The 26,183-nt window shown below is 32.9% G+C and overlaps 2 protein-coding genes across 3 annotated transcripts; both read left to right on the top strand.

The window, feature by feature from the left end:
* Window positions 1-3,934: 3,934 nt before the first annotated feature.
* Window positions 3,935-9,584, top strand: LOC102615412 (kinesin-like protein KIN-13B). Of its 2 annotated transcripts, none has more exons than XM_052440277.1 (12): window positions 3,935-4,626; window positions 4,718-4,891; window positions 5,255-5,425; window positions 5,757-5,864; window positions 6,186-6,263; window positions 6,347-6,432; window positions 7,061-7,216; window positions 7,313-7,615; window positions 7,842-8,060; window positions 8,161-8,653; window positions 8,750-8,815; window positions 8,893-9,584. In XM_052440277.1, exons 1-12 carry the CDS (start codon window positions 4,510-4,512, stop codon window positions 9,070-9,072), a joined length of 2,151 nt encoding a protein of 716 aa, XP_052296237.1. In that variant the 5' UTR covers window positions 3,935-4,509; the 3' UTR covers window positions 9,073-9,584. The 2 variants fall into 2 exon arrangements, with proteins under 2 accessions (XP_052296237.1, XP_006475619.1); XM_006475556.3 differs by having other exon boundaries at window positions 3,936-4,626; window positions 6,347-6,428; window positions 7,057-7,216.
* A 9,120-nt stretch (window positions 9,585-18,704) lies between these two features.
* LOC102615136 (heat stress transcription factor C-1) lies at window positions 18,705-20,236 on the top strand. Its single transcript, XM_006475555.4, has 2 exons — window positions 18,705-19,072; window positions 19,155-20,236. The coding sequence occupies exons 1-2, from the start codon at window positions 18,860-18,862 to the stop codon at window positions 20,007-20,009; spliced, it is 1,068 nt and encodes a 355-aa protein (XP_006475618.1). The 5' UTR covers window positions 18,705-18,859; the 3' UTR covers window positions 20,010-20,236.
* The last annotated feature ends 5,947 nt before the right edge of the window (window positions 20,237-26,183 follow it).

Below are 26,183 nucleotides of genomic sequence, written 5' to 3'. Positions count from 1 at the left end.
GCTTAAAATTTTGACACATTCGTACTCAATTACCCATAATATCTCATGTGATTTAATAAAAAAATATTTGACATAAAAAATAACATTAATTATTGTCAACTCATGTTTTTTTCCCCAAAAAAAGAGTAGTAACTCAATCCACCTAACCATTTAAAAAGTCAATCAAATCGAACTCAACTCAAATCATGCAACCGTGGGTTGGGCTATTTCTAAGGGCACAACTTACTTTGAGTTTTCGAAGTGTCCTTTTCTAGTGTTTTCAAAATCAAAATAATAAAAAAATTAATAAATTTAGATTAATTAAACATAAAATGTAAATAATAACATCCATATAATTTTGTAGTCTAAGTCCAAAACATCACTAACATATAGTTCTTTAACAAATATTAAAATTAAAAGTTTAAAAGTCTCAAAAATCAAATTAAATGTTGATGCCGAAATCCAGTCGAGTCGGTTAACGATTTGGTACTAGACCTCTGCGTCAGCATTCAATAACTTTGGTGGGGAAACGGCTTGCCAAACATCAAGAACACCCTGCGACCACTACGAAATAACTTGAGAAAACCTGAAATCACAAAGAACGGTAAGCAGCGTTAGAAGTTTTTCCTGCGATAACCCTCTGATACTTAAGTTAGTTTATTGGTTTTACCAAAAAATAAAATATATAAATAAATAGTTTCAGATTTTTTTGTAAAGATGGAAGAAGACTCTTTAACAATGAAAAGAGTAAAAGATATTATAGAGAGAGAAAAATTCCACACCTGCTTTGGATTTTTTAGTACTTTTATAGGCATCTGAAATTATCATACCATCGTCAAGGCATTGGCATTACTAGGTTGAATGCGTCGCTTGAATCATGAGTTAATGCACTCGTTACAGAGTAGTTATTAAGCTATAATTATAGTAGTTGCGTGTGCATGGACGTTATGCTCGACTTTTCAAAAGGAACTCATCAATTAAACTTAATTGGGTCTTGGATCGACCTGGTTCTAGTCTCCTCAAACTCATCTGCTCATGGTCTTGAAATTACATCCTGGTCGAGGTGGTCTACTCAAGGCCACTGGAATTTTCTTTTGGTTGAGGTGATGTTCTCGAGATAAACAAATAATCTCTTGGTCAATGTGATTTGTTCGAGGTCATCAAAATTACCACATGGTCGAGATGATCTGTTCAAGGTCAATAGAATTTTCTCCTAATAGCCTATCAACTATTTGCTCACTCTTTATTTTAAGGAAATCGTGGTCACCATATTTTATTCCCCAAACACTAGTCCCTTAGTTTCTAGTGTTGAGAGTAAAACGAATCAACACTGAAAACTATAAAGTTTATAATTTTTTACAAACTTAAACCTTAAGCAACTTTATTTTGTTTCCTCTACTGATCATACCATAGGTGAGCAGATATTGTCAGTTTAAAGTTTTATGTCTTATCTAAGGCAAGTTTCAAAGCTTTTAACCTTTTACTGACTTAAGCAATTTGAAGTCACTCTTATCAGTTTAAGGTTTTATCCCTTGCCTAGAATAGGCTCTAAGGCTTCTAACCTTGTACTGACTTAAGCAACTTTAAACAACCCTTGTCATTTTTAGGTTTATATCTTACCTAGAGCAGGTTTAGAGCCTTTTAATTTTTTACTAACTCTCTTTGCTTTTTTAATGTCTTATAAAATATTAATGAATTTATCTATAAACTTTGCTTGGCTTATCAATGCTAGCCTACATCTCTCCTTTCATAACTTGCTCTCACATTAAGCAACTTTCAAGAAATCAAGTTAATTAAGTTATACCATCAGTCCTAATATGAGCATAATCAATTTAATAAATATAAGTTATCCTCATTTCACATGGCAGGACTTAGAGAAATAATTAATTTTTCATGAAAAAATTACTTGTAAATCAAAATATAACTTCTAACCTGTTTTGATTCCTATAAACGTATGCTTTCAATGTGCTCTCATTTGAGTTTTTTACTTCAAATCCTTAACTATGGATCTGCTTTGCAAACTTCACAAGCGGCATTCCATTTAGCCTTGATTGGCTTCCTCATTTGAGCAAGTTCATCCATGTATGCACCGCAATATTCTGCCTTTGCTTCGGCCAGATAAAAAATGATAGAGATAACAAGTCGGCTTTTCGTACCATTCCCTACAGACGGCGCCAAATGGTGATGCCGAAATCCAGTTGAGTCGGTTGGCGACTTGGTGCCAAACCTCTGCGTCAGTATTAAATTTGTTTGGTGGGGAAGCAACTTGCTAAACATTAAGAACACCCTGTGACCACTACGAAATAACCTGAGAAAACCTGAAATCACAAAGAACAGTAAGAGACGATGTAGCACCTGAACATGTATGTCGTACCATCTTCAATGCGTTGGCGTTATTGAGTTAAAAGTGTCGCTTGAATCATGAGTTAATACGCCCGTTTCAGAGTAGTTATTGAGCTGCAATTATAGTAGCTGGGCGTGCATGGACGTTATGCCCAACTTTTTGGAAGGAACTCGTTAGTTGAACTTAATTGAGGCCTTTGGACTGACCTATTTCTGGTCTCCTCAAACCCATCTGCTCGAGGTCACTAGAATTAACTCCTGGTCTTGGTGGTTTACTCATGGTCTCGAGAATTACATCGTGGTCTAAGTGGTTTGCTTAAGGCCATCGGAATTTCCTTCTGGTCGAGGTGATGTCCTCGAGGTAACCAAATAATCTTTTGGTCGAAGTGATTTGTTCAAAGTCATCAAAATTTTCACCTAGTTGAGATGATTTGTTCAAGGTCACTAGAATTTTCTCCTAGTAGCCTATCAATTATTTGCTCATTTTTTATTTTGAGGAGATTGCGGTCACCCTATTTTATTCCCCAAACAATAAACATTAACAACCCATGATTCCTAAGACTTGATATTACAAAACTAAATTACAAATTATAACACAAACAATTCATAAAGAAAAACAAATTATAAGTTCAAAGTCAAACTCAAACACAAAAGATTAAGTAGCAAATAGAAGTAGCTTTAGAAGCTTCAATCTTTTTTTTTTTTTCCCCTTTTTAGAGAAGTTCAAAGTTAAGCACAAAACGTTAAGCATAAAAAACAGTAGCCGCAACAACAAAAATAGCAACATAAATAGCAAAAACAACAACAACAATACAAGTTGAAATTTATCAAAAAGATTTATGACTATGGGTTTACGGGTTATGAATTTACCTACCCAATCTAACCTATAAAAAATAGTGCGAATTGCACAAGATAGTGCCGCTCTTAATATTAAAATCCGACTGATAAAAAAGAAATGAAAGAAATTTTATTGGGTGATAAGATGTTGATTTAATTGCTTTTAAAGTGAAGTCGCATTATGAAATTCTAATAGAGTGATCGACGTTCTTTTTAACTCCAACTTCTCACTCCAATACCTAAAGATATTTTTCAAAAATCAAGAAAATGAAACGGAAAATAGAAAATGTAAGAAGGTGAAGTGAAGTTTATTATTATTATCATAGGTATGTATAAAGTAAAAAATAATAATTTCTATTCTATTAAAAGCGTCATACGGATTCAACCGCGCATTGGGTCATGCTTTTATAGACGAGCCGACAAAGGCAACAACCCCGTTTGAATTCTAACTTTCCCTCCTTCGTTGCCTCATGCATCCCCCTAACACGTAACAACGCGATCTTATCGCTTAAAATCTTGAACATCCTACGTGGACCGTCCAAAATCCAAACCATGCTCACAACTCATGACGCTCTTAAGTTTTTAAATATTGGCAAGTGGGCTCCACGACAATGATGAGATGACCATCCACGGTAGAGAACAAAGACAGCATGATCAATCACCGTATCCGCGATTCACTCAAGTAGGCCATGCACCAAGCGACGTGATGACCAACAACAGCAACAATTGACTCGGACTCTGTTCAAGACCGCTTTGACACCCCACCAAACCAAACAACCCACCCACGGGCGCGCGTGCACACGCAGACGGCACCTCATCCTCGATCAAACACACGCGCCCTCACACGCTCGCCTTGGTCCACTGTTAAAGTAAAAACAAACCATCGAGCCCAAGCAAGGAGACAACCAGACAAGCTCACAAGCGCACTCCCGCGTTCCATTCCCTTCGCCCGGCCACATAAAACAAGTGGGCCACCATCACGCGGTGCCTTACCTCTTCATTAACGTGGTAGACACGCGCGAGTTTTCTTCCTTAACCGTGCTACTGTTTAAGCTTTAATAAAACACCTCGAGAGTTGCCCGGTCTTCCTTTTCAAAGTTTCAAAATCATTTCTCTTCGCACTCTCTGCTTAAAAAATATAAAACAAATAAAGCTTCGTCATTCAGGCTTCAAATATCTGTTTAATTTCTTCATTTTTATCTATTAGTAAGAAGTTTTTTTTTTTTAAAAAAAAAGAAAAGGTCTTGAAGCATCGGTGTGTATTGCACGGCCGGCAGATTTTGTTTGCGTTTAATAAACAGATTGAAACTGATAAGCTAGTCTGATCGGGAGAGATACAGCGAGAGAAAAATGAACGTGGTTGGAAGACAGGTGTCGAGATCTAATACGGCGGCGCATCACCAGCGTCAATACTCTGATAACTTCCTCGACTCATCCTTTAGTTCGAAATGGCTGCAATCTTCTAATGTTCGTTTGTTCGATCTTTTAGCTCATCTTATTTTTTATTTTTTGGTTTTGACAGTCGAACTTTGACTAAACGGTTCGTTTTAACGTACAGGACTTCGGATTCTATGGAGGAAGAACAAGCAGGAAGTCACCGGACCCAACGACGCCGCCGGTTACCTCGCGCTCGTCGAGTATGAGGAAGAATGCGGACGACCACGTGTCTCCAAGTGAGCTCAGCCCTGGCTTGCTGGATCTACATTCTTTTGATACTGAGCTTTTACCCGAGGTCAGCGCTTAGCATTGACTTCTTAATGTGCTTGCACTAATTGACTGTTTTGACATTGTTGATTGATTTTTATGAATAATATTATAAATTATCATGTTTTGAGATAAGTTTATGATGTCTTGAAATGAAACATTTAAATTTCTGATTGCGATAATGAGTTTGAAGCTTAAATACTTCGGTTGTATGTGTACATCTTTTTCCTTTTAATCAATGGTGATCAAGTCAAGTCATCATCGTTGACTAAAGAGTGAAAGAATTACCCCATATTGGATCTCTTAATTCTATTTAATGGTAAACATGAATTGGCCGAGAGGTCTACATTTATATTATTTGTCTACTGATACTCATTATTTCCATTCCTAGATGTCGTTTACTAGAGCTCCAGTTCTCGGTAAAAGTTTTGACGACTCCGAACCATATATGTCTACCAGCAAACTCACAAATCGAATACGGGGCGTGCCGGAGAATAGCCTACTTAAAAGTTTCTCAGGGGATAAAGAAAGGGCTAACAATGTTGCTAAGATCAAAGTCGTGGTATGTTTCTTGATGCCATGTCAATTCTTCTCTTAATCTTTACCTTTAGTGTACTTTGGCATGTTTCTTGATGCCATGTCAATTCTTCTCTTAATCTTTACCATTATTGTACTTTGGCTTTAAGAAAATGCTAAGCTGGCTCTAATCAATCACAGATAGTTATAAGTTGTGGATGCAACAATGTCACAGTAGCATTTCTTAGTGAAAGTGAAAGAAAGTGTTTAAATTTGAAGTTCAGAAAACAAATGAGCTACAAGTAAATCTGAAGGTTGCCTGCTGTCTTTTGTTTCTTTATAATTCATTAGTAAAAATGCTAGTGGTAATATCGCAGGTGCGCAAGAGGCCCTTAAACAAAAAGGAAATAGCTAAGAAAGAGGAAGACATTATCACCATACAACCGCATTCCAATTATCTCACAGTTCATGAAACTAAATTGAAGGTAAGAACCCAGTGAATCATTCTTCTAGCATTTCTATCAGATTTCAGATGAACATTCTTTTCTGGCAATGGGTGCTGAAGTTTGGCTAAATGTAAATGAATTGGTGGTATTCTTCATGAATAGAAGATGTTCACCAAAGCATTCAAAAATGCATTTGACATAGTATTCTACCCTAGCTCTAATACATCCTTTCCGAGTTTTCTTTTGAAAATTATACCCATATTCACTATCTCTCTCAGCTGTATAATTCTATTGTTATTAGATATTTATGTCCTTCAGTTGCCTTTTTTTCCTCAATGTCCAGTTTACTGCTCTCTGCAGGTTGACTTGACAGAGTACGTTGAGAGACATGAATTTGTTTTTGATGCTGTGCTGAATGAAGATGTTACAAATGAGGAGGTGAGTAAATGATTAGATGGCTAACACCACATTGATGGTACAAATTAAACTTAATTCACTGAATTTTTTTCTTTCTATTGCAGGTGTATTCGGAGACTGTGGAACCCATAGTCCCCCTAATTTTCCATAGAACTAAAGCGACCTGTTTTGCATATGGGCAAACAGGCAAGTGGGTGCCTTGACTGGCTTGTTGTTGGACATCTGTATGAAAGGAGGATAATTATTTCCACTTATTAGTGTGATAATTGTTTTGTGGTGCTATTTGAAAATATTTCTCAGTATGGATAACATTTTACTTGGAATTTTATACATCCATGTGAAAGAAAATTCGAGAGGTATTAAACGGATAACAGACTTTTCTGAATTTAAGTGAATGGACTTTTAGTATTTGTTTCATTGTTTTCCCTTTGGTAAAGCTCGCTCAGGATATGCCTTTTAACATATTGTTGTAAATTTAAATAAAATGGTTTCTATTGCTTCTTTTGGAAATGGCTACATACAGAGAATTTGTAAATATATTCTTGAAAAAAATTTCAATTTTCTGACACAAATGCTTGCTCACTCGTCAGTCTCACATCTATTTATTCTCCTTGAAATGAAAGTGCATTTTTTTTTCTGGATAGAAATGTTTGCGTATGCTTGACATATGGTTTGGTGGTAGTCCTTCATATTTTTCAATTAAATGAAGATAGAAGATATATTTATCATCTTGTGAGATTTTTTTTTAATTTTTAAATTAATTTTCATTGAAATATTGTTAATAATCTTGAGTTATCTACTTTTGCTTGTTCAGGGAGTGGAAAGACTTATACAATGCAACCGTTGCCCTTAAAAGCGTCCCATGATATTCTAAGATTAATGCACCAGATGCATCGGAGCCAAGGATTCCAATTGTATGTCAGTTTCTTTGAGATATATGGAGGGAAGGTATTCGATCTCCTAAATGATAGAAAGTAAGTTACTTCAGCTTGTGGGCTTTTGATAAAATACAAAAAGAGAAGCGAAACGCAGTCATGTTTATATTCCTGCCTGCTATTTTCATTCTGTAGGAAGCTTTGCATGAGGGAGGATGGGAAACAACAGGTATGCATAGTGGGTTTGCAAGAATACAGAGTGTCAAATGTTGATACTATCAGGGAGTTGATTGAGAAAGGAAACGCCACGAGAAGCACTGGTACAACTGGTGCAAACGAAGAGTCTTCCCGATCACATGCTATACTTCAGCTTGCCATCAAGAGATCAGCTGATGGTTCTGATTCAAAGCCTGCTCGACTTGTAGGAAAACTGTCTTTCATAGATCTTGCTGGGAGTGAGCGAGGGGCAGATACTACTGACAATGACAAACAGACAAGGTATTGCTGAGTAGGCATTAATCATTCCCTTCTCTGAAAACTTAAGCAGTTTCATATTTATTGTCCTTCAAATGAATAGCTCCATGCATTACATGGAGTCCTGTGGTCCCCCTTAGAGATTTTCCATCCCAGAATGTGCTAGTACTTTGGAATATTATTTGAGTACCAACTTATACAAAACCTGTGGAATTCAATGAATAGTTTGCTCTATTTTAATTTTTTGCAGAATGGAAGGTGCAGAAATTAATAAAAGCTTACTAGCTTTGAAAGAATGTATTAGAGCTCTAGACAATGATCAGGGTCACATACCTTTTAGAGGAAGTAAACTGACTGAAGTTCTCAGAGATTCATTTGTTGGTGACTCACGCACAGTTATGATATCATGTATCTCACCAAGCTCAGGTTCATGTGAACATACTATCAACACACTGCGATATGCTGACAGGTATTTGTTTCTTCAACCTGTGCTAACTTTCGTCTTCCATACGGGGTGGAGTGTGTAATTTCATTTTCACTTGTATTATTCTGATGGATGTGTATTCCAGGGTGAAGAGTCTGTCAAAAGGGAACATTTCTAAAAGGGATCCATTATCTTCGTCGTCTAACCTCAGAGACTCAACTGCATTTCCCGTATCATCAGTTGTACCAACTAAATTAACATCTGAGGATAATGTGAATGATGTTCCTCATGAAAAGAGCAGGTTTGGATGGGCCAAACAAACTGAGAGAGAGCCATCCCCTCCGAGAGTGAATCGTATTCCTAGTGGAAGGGCTGAGGGAAATTTGGCTCCATATCCAGAATATTACAAGGGTCAGAGAGGCGGTCAATATGATGTTACCGAAGACGATTATGATTACTCTGAAGAGACCTATGAACAAGAGAAAACATCATGGACAAATGATGCGAAGTTGGAGACTTATCAAATGTCAGCTTCAGAGGATATGCGGAAAATTGATGCTGTGAAGAAAAGGAGGGATCTTTCTTCCTTTGAGGCAAACGACTCTCATTCAGATGATGATCTTAATGCCCTCTTGAAGGTGATAATATTTTCAGATGTCTAATGTTGCCTTTGCCTCTCTGATCTGTCATTCAATGGCCAGCTGTACTTTATCTACAATTTTTTTTTTTTTTAGGAAGAGGAGGATCTTGTGTCAGCTCATCGTAAACAAGTAGAGGAGACTATGGACGTAGTTCGAGAGGTAAGCAAAAATCCTGGCTTGTCTAATTTTGTTTGTCTACCATTGTCTGACTTGGTAAGGTTGTTCATTTTATGCAGGAAATGAATTTGTTAGTTGAAGCTGACCAACCTGGCAATCAATTAGACATTTATATCTGTAAATTAAATGCCCTTCTTTCAAAAAAGGCTGCTGTAATTGTGCAACTGCAGACACGATTGGCTCAATTTCAGAGGCATCTGAATGAATATAATGTTTTAGCATCATCTTCCATTAAATAAAGGGTAGTGGTGACAAAGCCATCTTATGTTGATAATGGCTCATCAGCTGGTATGAATTGGAATTCTGCAGTTGATGGATGACAATATCTTTCATTGGAGGTTTCATCTTTGGTATGCGATCAGTTCACATTTGTTACTGGTGGATGTTGCTTTCTCCAGTGGGTATTCTGAGTAATTTGCTATTATGACTTGGGAATTAGCAGGGAACATGCTTTGTAAAATCTCTGCGGCAATTTAATCAGAAGAGATCTCCTGTTTGGTTTGTTGAGTTTGATTTTATAGAGCTGTAAATTTCATGTGAAAGTGGCGTTCTCTCCTTGAGACCTGCCTGCTTAAGGCTTCATGTGGACTGCAGAGTTCAGAAACATGCGCTTTGCATTTGTACTAATTGGTATGCTATTTTTATAGCTTTATCATTCCTCATTATTGTTGTTCATATTCAATTTGGTATTTCCTGAACTGCAATAGGCGCTTGCCCAACTTATATAACATTTTGTGATATTCCAATTGAAGATTGTATAAATTCATTCTCCACCAATACTTGTACTAGAAACCAAGAAGAAGATGTGAAGTGGTTTGTGAGCCAAGAAGACAATGACTATTTAGTGATGAAAGTTGGGTTCATGTGCTATGATGTTCATCGGCTGAACTTTTTAAAATTCGAGGTTTTTTCTTTCTTTTTGATCGTAGATAGAATTTTGTCATTTGATATAAAATTTTGGATCAATACCATGAGAAATGCTATCGTACAACCGCTGTACATTACAACGGTCATAAAATTTTCGTTGTTGACCACAAATTTGTTGAGAATGCCAAATAAAACGGCATTAAATGAAGTTTTCAAATGCATAATCCGCACTTGTCAAAGGGATGATCTACACTTGTTAAAGACACAATTTGTGTTGAATAGATCGACACATTTTCTTTTGTAATTACATATGTAATTTTTAAAAAAATATATAGCCTTTGCATTTATAAATAACGCTTAGTGTATAATATTTTATTGAAGAAATGAAAACAAATTTCTTCAAAATTATCCTTAACCGAGATAAAGATTTTTGTTACGATTCTCAAGTGTAATGCCAGGACCACCGAAGTATAACAAACATGTGAAGTGTAAGGAAGATGAGTAAGTGATCGACAACGATAAATTTATGACTGTTGGGACATATAATAGCTGTAAGGAAGACAAATGTCATGAAAAATATGAGACGATTTATTATCGTACATCACCCGCAAAGAGTGAAAGTCAGAAGTAGATATCCAAAGGCTGAACGATTACAAAATCTTTTTTGAAATTTAAGTCCAATGTAAGGCTAGTTTTTAGGAGTCAAAAGTCTTATTTGGGTTTATTTTTCTTTATCTTAGAAAGTTTTCGTTCTTTTAGTCATGTTTGTCATCTCAAATTTTTTTTTTTACCATTTGAGTTTATTTAAGTAGCATTCTAGATAATCTACAACAGATAGGTTTTAATCTCAATTATTCATTGAATTGATTGGGGTATCCTCGAAGACAAAAAGTAATATACGACACGTTCGATGTCATCAACGTGATTTATTTATATCTATTAGAATGATTTAAACATGTCGACAAGATGATTTATCTATCAAATACTGGAACAATTTATACGTGTCAATAAGATAATTTATCTAATTTATATATTAGAACGATTTAGATATGTTTTGGCATTTGGCAAAGTGTGTGTGTTCCATCACCGAAAGTAGGAAATGATAAATTATTCAATTTTGAGAAATTATGGTGGCTAACTTGATAGGAATGACAATTAGGTTGCATTTGAATATCAAAATTTATACGTGGCACAAAATTTTTAAAAGTTCTAGTGAGATTAGAAGAGAATTATTATATGTTTTAATAACACTTAAAACAATAACACTTAAGAAGGATGAATACCTAAAAGATTGTTTCTATCGAAATATATTAAACCCTAATTGAAAATTACAGCTTTGTCAACAACATAAACTTAGATTAGGGATCAGGATTAATAAAATTAAAAACAAACAAACAACAAAATTTTTGAGCCGCTGATATTTGACTGCTGCATCAACGTGCCACATGCGAGTCTCCAAAAATTTGGAAAAACTGGTAAAAAAATCTCTAGCATGGCACCATCCATTCAAAATGGTACTTCTATTCCCTATCTCCTCGAGTTTTGTGCTTCTAGAAAGACTTTGTTCTAACCTAGCAGGCCAGTTGAAGCACGTCTCATTTTTATTTTTTTTTCTAGCTTTCTTAATCAGAATGTTTTATATTTTTTTTTTCATAAATAAGAAATTAATACATGCAAAATTTTAGTGAATTCAAGAATCACAGCCATCTATTTTCCAAAAAAGAAAAGAGGGAGAATTAAAAAAAGTCAGCTTGAATAGTGAAAGGGTTGAAATTATGGCGTTAGTGGGTTCAGTCAATACTAATCTTTTGTGGGATTGTTTGTTTCTCGTTCTGCAAGTTTAGTTTCATGCAAAATGAGCCTTACCAGAAATGCTAAGTGTGGACGAGTGATTCGTGCAAGGAACATGAAAGAACGTGCAGGGCAACTTTTTGAGATCAATAATTGCCAAAATGGAAGTGCAGCGACCAATTAATGAAGCAAGAAGTGAATCTTTTTAACCTAATTGCCGAATGGGTGAACCTCACACTTGGCTGCACGTTTCTCTACACCATTATTGAAATGTCCAGTGAATTGCTTGCTGTATATTCAATATGTGTTGCATGATATGATATTGATATGATGCGCCATCATCATGAGGTTAAAAATACAATTACCGAACAGAACAACCAATAACCCACCATCAACTTGTGCTTATTCTCAACGTGTATCTTTAAGATTGGAGGGTTTTGACAATTCGTGTGTTGTGGAAGTACCTTTATTATTCTAAGTGAACCTTAATACAGTGGGTTTCTGAGTTGAGTTTATGCATCTAGTTATAAATTATAATGTACGTGATATATTATCATATTAAAAATATAATAAAACAACTAATAATCCTCTTCAAATGTTAAATAAGATTAAAAAAAAAAACCTCTGATTGTGACTCATAAATAGCACAAATTTTCATTTAAAATATTAGAACATTAAAGATCACATAAGCAACTAGTGTAGTATCTTGCACTATAGCGGCCCAAAAAAAATTTTTTTTTATTAAGGCAAAAAAGTAGTGTTAATTTTTCTTTTAAAGAAGACTATAACATACTCAAGATATAATCTTCTTAGGATTTTTCGGATGCATTGTGTTTCTTAGGAGGTTGTTAAAAAAAGGAAAAAAATTACTAAATATGATTGACTATATAATATCCAATAAATTTTATTTCGTTTTTTTTTTATTTTAAAAAATAAAAACTCAAAACTCTCCCAGGAAAATTTTTCGGAAATGCATTTACACAATTATTCTTGCAGGTCAGTTGAAACACCTCAATAACTATTTGTTAGTTTCATTTGATTAGACATTGAAGTCTTTGTAATTACTTACTGATAAGCATTAATCTTTTAAAAACCAAGGTTTCAAATTTCTTTTCCTCTAGTAGGTCGGTACCTCCTCCCTTTAATTTTTAAGTAGAAGGTTTTGAGTCTCCTTAGTGGTTACATAGTTTATTTTTATTTGATCTTCTATGTTGGACTTGAATTGTGTACTTCTTGTGGGTTATCTATCTTGTATTTTGTTGTCTATTTTTATAGATTGAGTCACCTATTTGTAAATTGCATGATATTGAAAAGGACATTAATTTTTCTCTAAAGAGCTTGGGATTCTATGATTTTGCGGCACTTCAACTCGATGATTCTTGTTTATCCTTTTAGTTCAAATAAATCCCACTTCTATTTAATCACAAAATCCAAGATGCCCCACAAATCTATATAAATCTTCAATTATCCAATTTTTTTAGATTGTAAGATTAGGACAAGCTGCATACGTTTAATATAATTTAAAGTATTTTATGTCGGTTATTGTCAAATTTATGCAACTAGTCATAAAATTGGCTCCCAATTTCTAGATAATCAAATTGGACGTAGCAAATTTAATTTAACATCGAAAATTATCGAGTGGTTATCACATCCACAAATCCGAAGTGGGTGCTAAAGAGTTGTTTATCGAACTTAGACCTCAGATAAAATATAACCCTAATTTTATAATTACTTAGCCAGCCAATCAGAGACTTAACTCCACTCTTCATTGATATAGTTCCGCTAAAAAGATCGATAAAGAAAGGTCTCGAAATCATGTAAGCTTAAATATTAATATGAACATGATCATGGGCTAGAACGTTGTGATTGAAAAGTTGATCACACAAAAATATTTATTAAATACTCCTCAAGGACCTCAAATTTGAGCTAAGATTTAAGTAATTAAATTTCTTGTCATGGCTACGGGGTGCACGAAAATGACACATGATTGGGGGAAAAAAAAGGGTTTTCAAATTTAAGCTAACAAAACAAGTCAAACCTAAGCCAATTGGTCGTTGGAGGAAAAGGTTTGGGTGGTTAAGTGACCTTGCTACTTGGGGAAATGGTAATGGCTGTGATGGATTTGGATGGATTTGCAGAGAGGATTTGAAATTATTGAAGGTGCATTGAGTGTTCATTAGCTAGCTAGCCAGCCAGCCATTTAATTAACGGCTATTATATATTTCTAAGATATCGATTTGTTTCCCACTTAAAAGATTCCAAAAAGAGCAGCAAATTTTGACAATCATCAAAACTTGAAAGCTTTTTTGCTTACTAGGATTTGACGATCAAAAGCTGCATTAATTTGCTATATATAAATCATCAAGCTAAAACCTAAAGACAATTAACTCTATGTAAAAAATAAAAAATGACTAGCAAGAAATTTTGTATTATTTAAATAACATATTGGATTGATGTGCTACGAAAGAAAAAAAAAAAGGAAAATTGCAATTCAAAGCGTAATAAATCTTTTCTTTATGCACAAGATACGGTATTGTTCTTTGCACTTGCTTGTAACGTGGGTCAAGTGATGATTGCAATTCTTATTTTGGTAAGCAATGGACCGACCTATCTTGTCTTGAAGAGGAAATTATAAAGATTTATATATCTTATGATCCTAATTAATAATTTTATATATATCTTATGATCTTAATTAATAATTTTATGTGGCCATATGAGATGAAGACAACACTGACCATCGGTTAGTTGTGAATTTTATATTGCGTGCGCAGCGTTCGATGAAATTGAGCCACTGAAGTAAAGAAATATGCATTATCCGCTTTTAGAAATTGAGACGTGGTTTTAATTTGGAGCAGGAATCATAAATTTAACATAACTCTTTTTTTTTTTTTTTTTCCAAAATGATGGAAATTTTATTAAATGAAAAGAGAGAAGGAACAAAAGGTTAGTAGGGAAAAAAAAAAACCCAAGAGAGAGAGTTCTCACAATCTCACTGGGTAAATGTTAATTTATTTTCAATATTTTATGTTTAAGTGTTGGTTTAAACCTTTTATTTTAAAAAATATTCCAAGACGTCCCTGCTATTAAATTATCTCTTGTTCTCACTTTTTCTAATCTTCTATAATTTAAACTGATTCATATTAGTTTTATTCTACTTTTAAGATTAATTTGATAAATTGATTTTTTTAATTAATGTCACCAAAATGGTTGAGGTGATATGATTGTAGAAGTTAAGAAAAATTAAGGAAAATGTGTGAGGAGTGTAACATAATCAACAATAGAAGTTTTTAAAAAAATAGAGATTTCGTGAGTATTTATTAGTTCAACCCTACATGATAAATCCATAATTGAGCAAACCTCAAATATTATCATGTAAATTTTATTTTAGTTGCATGCGATCACGAATGACATCGAATGAAAATATTATAATTCTCTCTCAAAATTAATTAAATCATAGTTTGGGAACAAAAATTATCTTCCCGATATTTTAAAAAGCATAAAAAAAATCGGTTTTGATAGAATTTTCTTTCATTATTCAGTTGCATGCAGTTTTACCGTCTAGTGGTGAGAAAATGAAGAATTCGATAAGAATGAAAAAAAGATTCATTAGATAATTTTATCTATAAAAAAAGAGTTGAAAAATAAACTTATGGCTTAAATAATTTCACCTTTAAAATATTTATATAGGGAAATATATATGTACACCATTAACTTTTTTCTTTTTTTTTTTTTTGTTGTGATAATGATGTATATCAATAACTTGAAAATTTAGTTCATTCCAAAAAATAATAATAACTTGAAAAATTAGTAAAATAATTCTTAAGTAAGCCCACAAACTTAAAAAAAAAAAAAAGGAAAGAAGAAAATATACATGTAAATACTAAATAGATGGAGACAAGCTTAGGTTTTGGTGCATATAAATCTGTTCCCCAGGCAGCAAACAACAATCCAAAAGACTGAGCAGACTATGCCTCACACGTGTCCCAATAAGAATACGCCACATACGCCAGTGCACGAGGCAGTCTTGGCTCTTTGCCCATGCCTTTATGTTATGAGACCGAATCTAACCCGTTTGCCCCTTCCAATCTCTCTTTCTATTTCACATTTTGTTTTATAATTTAAAAAATTAATAATACATTTCCAATCTTCCCCTCACTCGCTTTACGTTTTACTCACACGTGATATTTTTCATTTTAGGCATTATTTCGCTGAGGTTTCATTTGATATAGTTTTTTTTTTCAAATAAAGTTTATTTAAATAAAATTTTTATTAATAGAGATTTTATAAGTAGAATTGTTTTATAAAAAATTTAGTTTTGTGGTTGTTAATGAGAGTTTTTATTAAAATTATAAAATTATTTTAATAGATAAGTTTTTTTAAAAGTTTTTTTATGAAGAAAATGAAATAAGATTGTCATATAAGTAAATGACATTTTAAATATTTTAACATTCAAAAAAAGCTTTTAACTTCTACTAGTAAGAGTTCAAAATTTGAGTTTTTACTAGTAAAGGCAAAATAGCTTATTTAGTCTTCAAAAATTCTACTAAAAAAATAACCAAATAACAACAAAAATTTTGATAAGAGTTTATAAGATTAAATAAGTACTTATGGCAGATAGATAAGTCATACCAAACAGACTCAGAGTTGATGAGAAAGTATTAAGTTATAATACTAATTATAGTAATTTGTATTATTTTTAAAACAAAAGATTGTCGAGTCTTTAGGTTTTTATCTAATTATATTTTGAATCTAATTTAGTTTTATGTAATAAACATAATATTATCAAGTAAACTACCTAATTTGTCTAATTTGTTTACTATATAATTTGTTTCTTTTAAAAAAATGCAATTCGTTCCTAAAAAAAAATTATCATAGAGTGTTATAAACTATACTAATCAATTCTTCACGTTTGAAAACATTTGCCTTTTTAATTTTAAAATAAATGATTTTTACCTAAAATTTCGGATAATGACGTATAATATCTTAATGAAGTTATGAGCGCCCTCATATATATTTTTTTAATGTAGACATGCTTTTTAAAGTATGTGGTTTAAGAGAGTTAGTTTTTAATACTATTAAAGTGAACGACTTTATAATTCATTAAAAAAATAAGTCTATTAAATTTTATAGTTTAAGAGTGTGTCTGCATTTAAAAAAAAAAAAGAGGATACACGCGCCTGAAAATAATTATATACACACACACATATGTATGTATGTATTTTTTGGTTTTGACCACGAGGTATCCTGGGGAGGACCCCAACTGTGGGAAGCACCTTTAAGCTCGTACCACAGCCCAGACTAGAAGTCCCCGCTCGAACCGAGAGGCACAGGTTCTCCCAACAAAGACGACTTCCCTGCGACTCGAACTGGGGAGCAAACCCAATCAAACCACTTAAGGGGATGCGACTCGAACTGGGGAGCAAACCCAATCAAACCACTTAAGGGGACTCCATTGACAGTGGAGCCAACACTTTGTTATATGTATGTATGTATTAATTATATATATTCCTCTTGCTTTCTTTATTTGTCTTTTTCCTGAACATACTTTCTTTATTTGGTTGTTGAAAAACAATTTTAAAAAAATCAAAAATTAAGATTAACATATAAAAAGAAATTAGTCTTAATCTGTACTTATAAACGTGAAATTCGAAGTGGATAAAATTATCATGGTTGATATAGATTTTTGACAGATCTTGAATATCATTAAATTAACAAATCAAATTGAATGGCTCAAAAGGAAAACAAAAAAAAAACTTCTCTATAGTCATACTGTTATTACTATAAGGAGGTTATAATTAATAGAAATATTGTTATAAAAATTAATGTTTTAACTTAGTTATCCTTGATGTAAGTGATATAAAAGCAAAATATGCATTACATTAATAATAAACTGAAGGAACATGTCAAATCTCACATATAAATATTGAAAAAAAAATAAACAATTTCAAAAAATTATATGTATTTATGGAAAGTTATACAAAGTCATCTTGTATAAATATTTGCATTTTATTAAATATTTTTCTCTCAATATAAATTTTAAAAATATTGACGATTATATAAATTATTGTCCTGAATAACTTTAAAAAAATATTTTAGTCCTGAATAACTTTAAAAAAATATTTTATTCTATCTTACAACTTTAATATAACATAACATATATTTTACATATATTTTTTTGAAATATACAAATAATTATTACCATGTGGAGATAAGTTTTTTAAGACGGGATTCAAAAAATTATAACTTATTGAAATATAGAGTTTATTCTTATATATTGCTGACCTAAATAGGGATTAAATTTTTTTATGATCATATAGAAATTATTTCTTTATAGAGTATCATTATATAAGGGTTTTCTTGTACTACGTGTCGTTATTTACTAATTTTGTTCACATGTTTGCTTATACTCTCTCTAAAATTTAATTGTATATATATTGCATTGAAATATATTTTATTAGATCCAAACATAAAAAAATCAATGTTAAGTTATGCAATAAATACAAAATTGCTTGAAAGTCCAAAATATTGTACGAAATTAATCAACATTAGACAATGATAAATTTATACAGAACTTGCGGACATCCTCTACCTCTAAATTTATTATTATTTTTCTTTCATTTTAAGCAGAATATTTTTCTACCGAATTGTATAAGGTTAATCTTAAACGTCCAATAGCTTAAAATAATCATTGAAAGCTAATAAGATAGAAGAACTCAATTAAAATTGAAAAAAATATAGTCGGTTGAAACAGCGGTTAAATAATAAATAATAATAATAATAACAAGACTGGACAAAGATGACAAAGATGATGGTGGCTAATCAAAATTACACACCATGGAAAAGTGACAAATATCTTCGTTAAATGTTAAAAAATAGCAATTTAATATTAATCCCCACCGCCAGCAGTAGCCGACCTGTCGTTTAGCAACTAAATAATAATATTAAGGGGGCACCAGCCCCCACCAATTAAAAGTGCACAGCTCACTCGCGCCCCCGTGTGCGCGTGGGAGACGCACCGGCGCTGCTTTTTCCCATGTAAAATATCTAAACACTGGAGGGGAAGGGGGCCGTGACGTGTTGCTAAAGATGATAAAAGCGGAGCCAAGTGGGTCCCGCCTTCTCGTGACCCCATCCAAATATCATATAACCGTCAGGATTCGTGCCACGATACCTCATGTCACTGTACGTGAGTCCACTTATATATTTACGGTGGTGCCTCCGAAACTCTGACGATACAAAAGCGAATGCGCCAATTCAACCACACTAAACAAACGGAACGCAGCACAGCACAGCACAGCACGCACCCTTTGTTCCTCCCCACCGTCTCACTCTCTCCTTCTCTTTTGAGTCTTTTTTCCTCTGTATGGGATGGAGCCCAACAACACCAACAACGTGATCGCTCCGTTCGTTATGAAGACTTATCAGATGGTCAACGATCCAACGACCGATTCGCTAATCTCCTGGGGTAAAGCCAATAACAGCTTCATCGTTGTCGACCCTTTAGATTTCTCCCAAAGGATCCTGCCCGCCTACTTCAAGCACAACAACTTCTCTAGCTTTGTTCGTCAACTCAACACCTACGTAAGTAAAAATTACTTACAAACCCTCACGGTTCAATTGAATTAGTTAATTAATTAATTATTGTGATTATTATATGTGTCAGGGTTTTAGAAAAGTTGATCCGGACAAATGGGAATTTGCGAACGAGTGGTTTCTGCGAGGGCAGAAGCACTTGCTGAAGAACATCGTAAGGAGAAAGCACAGCAGTAACAGAAGCGCTCATCACATGATGATGAGAGGCGGTGCCGGCGACCAAGATTTAGATGATGAAGAAATAGTGATGGAGATAGCGAGGTTGAGGCAAGAGCAGAAGTCTTTAGATGAAGAGCTTCAGGGCATGAACAAGAGACTGGAAGCAACAGAGAGGCGCCCTGAACAAATGATGGCGTTTCTTTACAAAGTCGTTGAAGATCCCGACTTGCTTCCTCGCATCATCATGGAAAAAGAAAGCACCACCAACAGGAATAATTATTATCTTGGGGACAAAAAGAGACGCTTGATGATCTCGTCGTCATCACAGCAGCAGCAGCAGCCTTCTAATTCTTCTTCTTCGGGCATGGCAGCTTCGAGCTCGATAAAATCTGAAGAAGAAGAAGTGGGCAACATAGGGGTGATCTCATCTTCTTCCCCAGATTCTGGGTTCGATAATAGTAATAATAACAACAGTAACAACTTTTGTCAGTCATCTCCGTCACCAGATAGTAATAATAATAACAATAATTACAGTGTTTCAAGTTCTGGCTGGTTATTAGGGCAAAGCAGGCAAGTGATGAATAGTTATGGCTGCGCCGCCATTCCTAGTCCGGTATCGGCGATTCCGGCGACGGCGAGGAATAGTACTAGTAGTGGTACTAGTACTAATGGGCAAATGGGTTATTTTGGAGAAATGGTAACGGGGGTAGAGTCTCGTCCGCCAACGCCACCTTATCCATTTTCATTGCTAGGAGGCGGTTTTTAGTTTGCTTATCACAAGATTTATCTTGGATTCTATCTTTGTATTAATTTTTTTTTTCTTTTCGCTTTTTGGTAATTAATATTTTTTTATGTTTTATTATTACTATTATTTTTTTTGGCCGAACAGAAAGAGAGAGAGTGAATAAATATGTTTTTATGTATAAGTTTTATTTGTTGTATATTTCATACATAATACATGAAATTTATGCTGCGACTTTGGAGGATATGAAATTCAATTTTTGTACATAAAAGTAAGATTTATGAGCCAAATGTGTATGTCTAGAACAAGAGGTTAAACCCGTTTTGGAATTTGTTGGATGTTTGGTAAAAGCATGTGCTTGATTTTCTTTTGTATATGTATGGAAACTTTTCCAAGTTTTCCGGCTAGAAATCTTAAACCACTCTACCAAATTTGGTATAATAGTTATAATCGAGTCTAATATTTTATTTGATTATAAATAATTAAATAAAATTAATTGAGAAGATTTTTTCTTTTTGGTAACAATTAATACAACATTTACTTTCTATTAACGGAAGTTACAAGCCTAACCCATGTTAATTTTATTTTGAATTTCAATTATTAGTTGAAAAAGGTCGGCCAAAAGCCCAAAACGGGGACAAAGAATTTGATTTTTTTTTTTTTTGTGTATTCTGAGATATTAGAGTATATTCAAAAAGTCTATAAATTTTACTTTTTAAATATTTATTTACTTACTTATGTGGTAAATAAAAGGGTAAAAAAATATGATATTTTCTAAAACACTCTTTAAATATAAATAAATTAATATTATTTTAATTAATTAATTAATTTTTTAAAAGAAAAGTCAATAGCAATTAAAATATTTCTCTCTCTTTCTTCAATGAAAAGTAATGAAATATGAATTGAAGAGAGAGAAATCAGCTCTTTAAATTTGAAGAGAGATAATTATTTTTTAATTAAAAAATTTTAATTAAAATATTTTTTAAAATTTTAAATATTGACGTGATTCTTTAAATAAATAATAAAATTTTATTTAAAATTTTTTTTAGGGATGCTCTTACTTTATCGTTCTCACCTTTTTTTTTAAAAAATTTTTTTGTCTTAATTTTGTCTTGTTCAAAAAACTATTAATGTGTGGCTTATCTTCGAGTCAACCATATAATGCTACGCACAATTCATTGCAAGTTTGTAACTGAGGTTATATATATTATGCTAAACAGCGGTTGGCGAATAAAAATTAATTATGATTAAACAGTGGCAAGGCGTGCGGCCATTGGTTGTGACAAGATATGGAAAAGAAAGTCAAGAGCAGAGAATCGATTGCAATCCCACGTGACAACGATCCTTTGGATGCCCGTAAAGACAGCTCAAGATTAGAGCTTTACATAGGCTTCTCTTAATAAATAACGTAGGCCCATAATCTCTCTGTACACTTGCCTCTACCTTCGGTGTCTCATATTTCCTTTGTCCTTTCCGTCCAACTCTCACGCAGAAGAAATTTTAGAATATATATGTTGTATTATAATTAATTAATACATATATTACATATGTAATTAAATTTAATACAATTATTATTTATGTGATAATTTATAAAATAAATATACACATATCATAATATTATTTATTTATTATATAAATGACATAATACAATAAATGTAGTATACCTGTCTTGCGCCTGACACGTGACACTTGCATTCCTATTTTGGTAATATTTTATCTCACTCCATTTTATTGTGATGAATAAAGACACCTTAACTTTTATCATTCCTATTTATTTTTTTAAAATAATTTCTAGCTAAGTTATATTATATATAATTTTTTATTATTATTAACTCATGCATTTATTGAAATTTAATTTTACAACCGGAAGCCGCTCTTGTTAAACCTTAGTTTCAATTATCTATTTTTACATATTTGTGACTTACATCAATTTAAAATTTATTTTTATTTATATGACTCAATTATTAGATATCGAGCAATTCAGAAATTATAGAAGACTAATTTTGGATCTAAATATAATGTAATTTAGCAGCTGTGAATATATTTCATCAAGTACTCTCTTTATTTCATTGTTCTTTTTTTTTCCTGGGGTCCTTTTATCAAGTACTCACATGCCCAGGAATAAAAAAAAATCATACGAAAAAATATCTGTGATATAGTAGCAACTGTGAAAAATACCATATTCATCAACTGTGAAATTGTTTGGATTCCACCAATTATTTGTTGGATTAGTGAGTTTCTGTATATAAATTCCATTACATTATAAAAAAGAAAATGCTGGGGTACTACAAGACTTAAAAAGAGTAGATCCCACTTGCCCAATAGTGTGAAAATTGTTTGGATTTTAATTTATTTGTTTTTTTTATTAACCTAATGGAAAATTCAATTGTTAAAATAATAATAATAACAATAATAATAATAATAATAATAATAATAACAAGGTTATTAGTTGGTTAGAATTGTGGCACGCAATTATGTAATTAGTGGCTACTGGAGTCAAACAGGATGACCAATGATAGGGCGAAGGTCAAAAAAGACTTGTCACATACTCTTCCTCTTCTTATTGGTTCGAGCTTGAAGGTGACGAAAGATTAACGTGAGGGCTCGATAATGTGGGCCCCTTCCAAATTGGGTTATAACCGAGACGCGTGTCGCATGCTGAGTGGGCAACTCCAAATTAAAGCAGGTCCCAGTACTTGTCAATAATAGAAAGGTCAGGTGGGTCCCAGACTCAAGTGTTGGGACAAAAGCATCTCTTCGCTCAAAACCTGACCTGTAGCCCTCTCTAAGTACCTTTTCTTTTCGCTTTAGCGTGGGGACCAGCTCTCTCGGCCGGAGCGTCCACGTGGGGATGGTGCGAGTGGAAAGGGTACGTGTCCGCATCCCGATGAATTGCCTTTTTGTCCTGCTGTTAAAAAGTTTTTCACAAGATACTCCTACCTCATGAGCGGTAATGCAGTGCTGCTCTGGCACACACAATCATGGTGGACGTTGAACCCATTCTTGGATTCATGGCCCCCCACGTGTAATCGTGATGCTCGGCCTGCTGGCCAGGAGAGTCTGAAAAGGAAACAGTCCAAGGGCACACTGTGATTTGTCATAGGCCTAAATCGTCGAGTTGGGTGCATGAAGTGTGGTGCAACAGGTACGACATCGTATTCCTTACTGATAATAATTTATTTTATATTTTATATTTTATATTATATATGTATTTTTTTTCATGTAATTTATGTCAGGAAAGTCATTACATATAATGGTAATATTAGTACTATAAATAAAACATTTATGATAGAAAAATTAATATCGAACATATGATGCGGTTGGTGCACGGTAGCAAGACCCTCACTTCTACATTTCCATATTTTATTATTGTTTTTTTTTTTTAATAATTGGGTTTTGGGTGTTAGAGAATATGCTTTAATTTGAGTGGACATCGATCTTGAGGCATTGCAAAAGATTTAAAAAAGAGAGAGAGAGAGAGAGAGTGACACCTGTTCCCGGCCAATCCGAGGAAAGTCGTTGTCTCTCATGATCGGAAAATCCGGACCATGTATTAGTTTTTTTTTTGTCGTTTATTGGAGAATAGTGTTTAATTATTTTACTATTAATTTATTATTTAAATCATGGTTCTTAATGACCCACGTATTTATTTTAATAGCTTTACTTTTGGTTTGATTACACAACAAAAAATAACAATAAGATAATGCAGGTGGTTGGATTAGACTGAGAACTGAATAGCACATGTGATGCGTATGAGGTTTCATTGCCTTTAGCGGTTAGCCTAATTGTGATTTGTTGGGCAATGCATGGTTATCAAATCTATTCACGGGGTCAAGAGGCATTTTTAGTTTTTGCACTTCTGACTTTTGGGGTGCGAACTGAGGACTGTATATTTTTGTATCTGCTGGTGCACGTGGGGTGGGTATAGGGATGGTAAAATTTGGGTTTGGGTTCGGGTTTAGCCTTTTTGGATCCGGATATGGATACCATTTTCTTTTTCGGACCCAAATTTTAACCTAAATTTTTTCACCCGGGTCTGGGTTTGGGTTCAACCCAGAAAAATTCGGGTTTTCAGATTCTGAATTTTGAACCCGGATCAATGAATTAATATCAATTTCTAAAATTCTAAAAATAAAAAATTAATACATTTGCAAAGAATAACACATCTAGATTAATCAATAAAATTAATTAAAAAATAATATTAAAATTAAATATCCGGGTCCGGGTTCCGGATGTCCAGGTTAAACTAAACTCGGACCCGGACCTGGATATATCTGGGTTATTAAAATTTATTTTAGACCCGAATTTTTTTACATTCCGGTACGGGTTCAACCCGGAAAAATCTGGGTTTTGAACTCGGATCAATGAATCAATATCAATTTCTAAAATTGTAAAAATAAAAAATTAATACATTTTCAAGCAACAACACATCTAGATTAATCAATAAAATTAATTAAAAAATAATATTAAAATTAGATATGTGGGTCTGGGTTCCGGATGTCCGGGTTAACCTAAACCCGGATCCAGACCCGGATATATCCGGGTTATTAAAATTTATTTCGGATCCGGATTTTTTTACATTCCGGTACGGGTTCAACCCGGCCCGGATTATCCGGGTTCGTTCGGATCCGGGCCAGGTCCGGGTTATTTTGACATCCCTAGGTGGGTATGCTGCGACTCTGTTTGATATTAAACAGAGTATCATACCACTTCTTTTTTTTGGCAGCGCACTGTAAATTTTTATTTAAATTTTACCTCATAAATATTGAACTAATTTCTACCGCATCTATAGACACATTTTAATTAGCAGCTTCCATTATTTAATAATTACAAGTTTTTATTATATATTGCACCTACATCACAATACCCCTTCTCTACTATTTTGAGATTAAATAATTGACATGTTTAATTTAGTACCTTAAACTCTCTTTTTTTAAATAATAGGATTTTTTTTAATCCACTATCGAATTTCATATTTATAATTTCTAGCTACTCATATTAACATAAGATTGTAGTTAATAGTAATAATAATAACACTAACAGCAAGATTTGCCCCATTGTTTGCATAATACGGTTGCCAAATTGATATAGTAATTGATGATCAAATTAAATTATAATAATTACTATTTTCTAATAATAACAAATATATCTACTAATTACTGAAATTTCTTTTATAAATAAATTTAATTAATAATTAGTAAATATATATTATAAGTGCTAAAATATATAGCCACTTATAATGTGTCATGTGTCCATAAATATTGCATAATCTCCAAATCCAGACCAAGGTAAAATAGGTATATGGTTACATGAGGAACTACATGATAAACCATACAAAACTTAGAAAATATTAGTGGCCTAATCCAAAAATATAACAATGAATGCCATGTGTTACTAACAAAATCACGAGTTTACAGGTCAAATATAGCAAAAAACAATTATAAATCTAAGGGCTCAAATTAGGGGTGTTTGCGGATCGAATTTTGCGGATTGGACATCAATTCATATTCGATCCACGATTTTGTAGATTATAAATTTTTAATCCAATCTAATCCAAAAATGGATGAAATTCAATTCAAATCCAATCTGTACATTTGCGGATCGAATGCGGATTTAACCCAATCCATATCCAATCCACCATTTTGCTGATTAGTTTGCAAGCTAAAATTTTTTTATTCCGTCCTATCCATGAACTAACTAAATAAAAAAATTAATATAAAAATAATTTTCCTACCAATCACATTCAAGATTAAATAAGATTTAAATAAATTAATTGCTTAAGTAAAGCTAGAAAACACATTCAAAATATAACACACCAAAAAGAAAAAAATCTCATTTGTTTACATCAGTACATAAAAATTAACTGCTTAGTAAGCTATATTTGTTTATTTAATTATTTTTATTTTATAATATTATCAGATAAGATATAATATAGTGTTAATGTAACCATATTCTAACTTATTTATTTATTACTAAGTACTAATACCATCTTCACAAGTAATAATTACCATATTCATAAGATATAATATGGTGTTAATGTAACCATATTCTAACTTATTTATTTATTAGTAAGTACTAATACCAAATTCACAAGTTTAATTTTTTTATTAAATAAATTTTTTAAACGGATTCGTGGATTTTTACGGATTTACAGAAGTAAATTCATATTCAATCAACCAACTGTAGATTTTCAAATTT

The sequence above is a fragment of the Citrus sinensis genome, chromosome 1 (assembly GCF_022201045.2).
Source record: "Citrus sinensis cultivar Valencia sweet orange chromosome 1, DVS_A1.0, whole genome shotgun sequence".
NCBI classification, from domain to species: domain Eukaryota; kingdom Viridiplantae; phylum Streptophyta; class Magnoliopsida; order Sapindales; family Rutaceae; genus Citrus; species Citrus sinensis.
Note: the sequence above shows the minus strand (reverse complement) of the source record. Positions and strands in the feature narration are given on the sequence as shown.

What these genes read in the sequence shown, in the direction of transcription:
- LOC102615412 (XM_052440277.1), top strand. Translation starts at nt 4,510, where the DNA reads ATGAACGTGGTTGGAAGACAGGTGTCGAGATCTAATACGGCGGCGCAT. An exon ending in AATGGCTGCAATCTTCTAAT is followed by an intron (nt 4,627 to 4,717) that starts GTTCGTTTGTTC and finishes TTTAACGTACAG; the next exon opens with GACTTCGGATTCTATGGAGG. An exon ending in ACACTGCGATATGCTGACAG is followed by an intron (nt 8,061 to 8,160) that starts GTATTTGTTTCT and finishes TGTGTATTCCAG; the next exon opens with GGTGAAGAGTCTGTCAAAAG.
- LOC102615136 (XM_006475555.4), top strand. Translation starts at nt 18,860, where the DNA reads ATGGAGCCCAACAACACCAACAACGTGATCGCTCCGTTCGTTATGAAG. An exon ending in TTCGTCAACTCAACACCTAC is followed by an intron (nt 19,073 to 19,154) that starts GTAAGTAAAAAT and finishes TATATGTGTCAG; the next exon opens with GGTTTTAGAAAAGTTGATCC.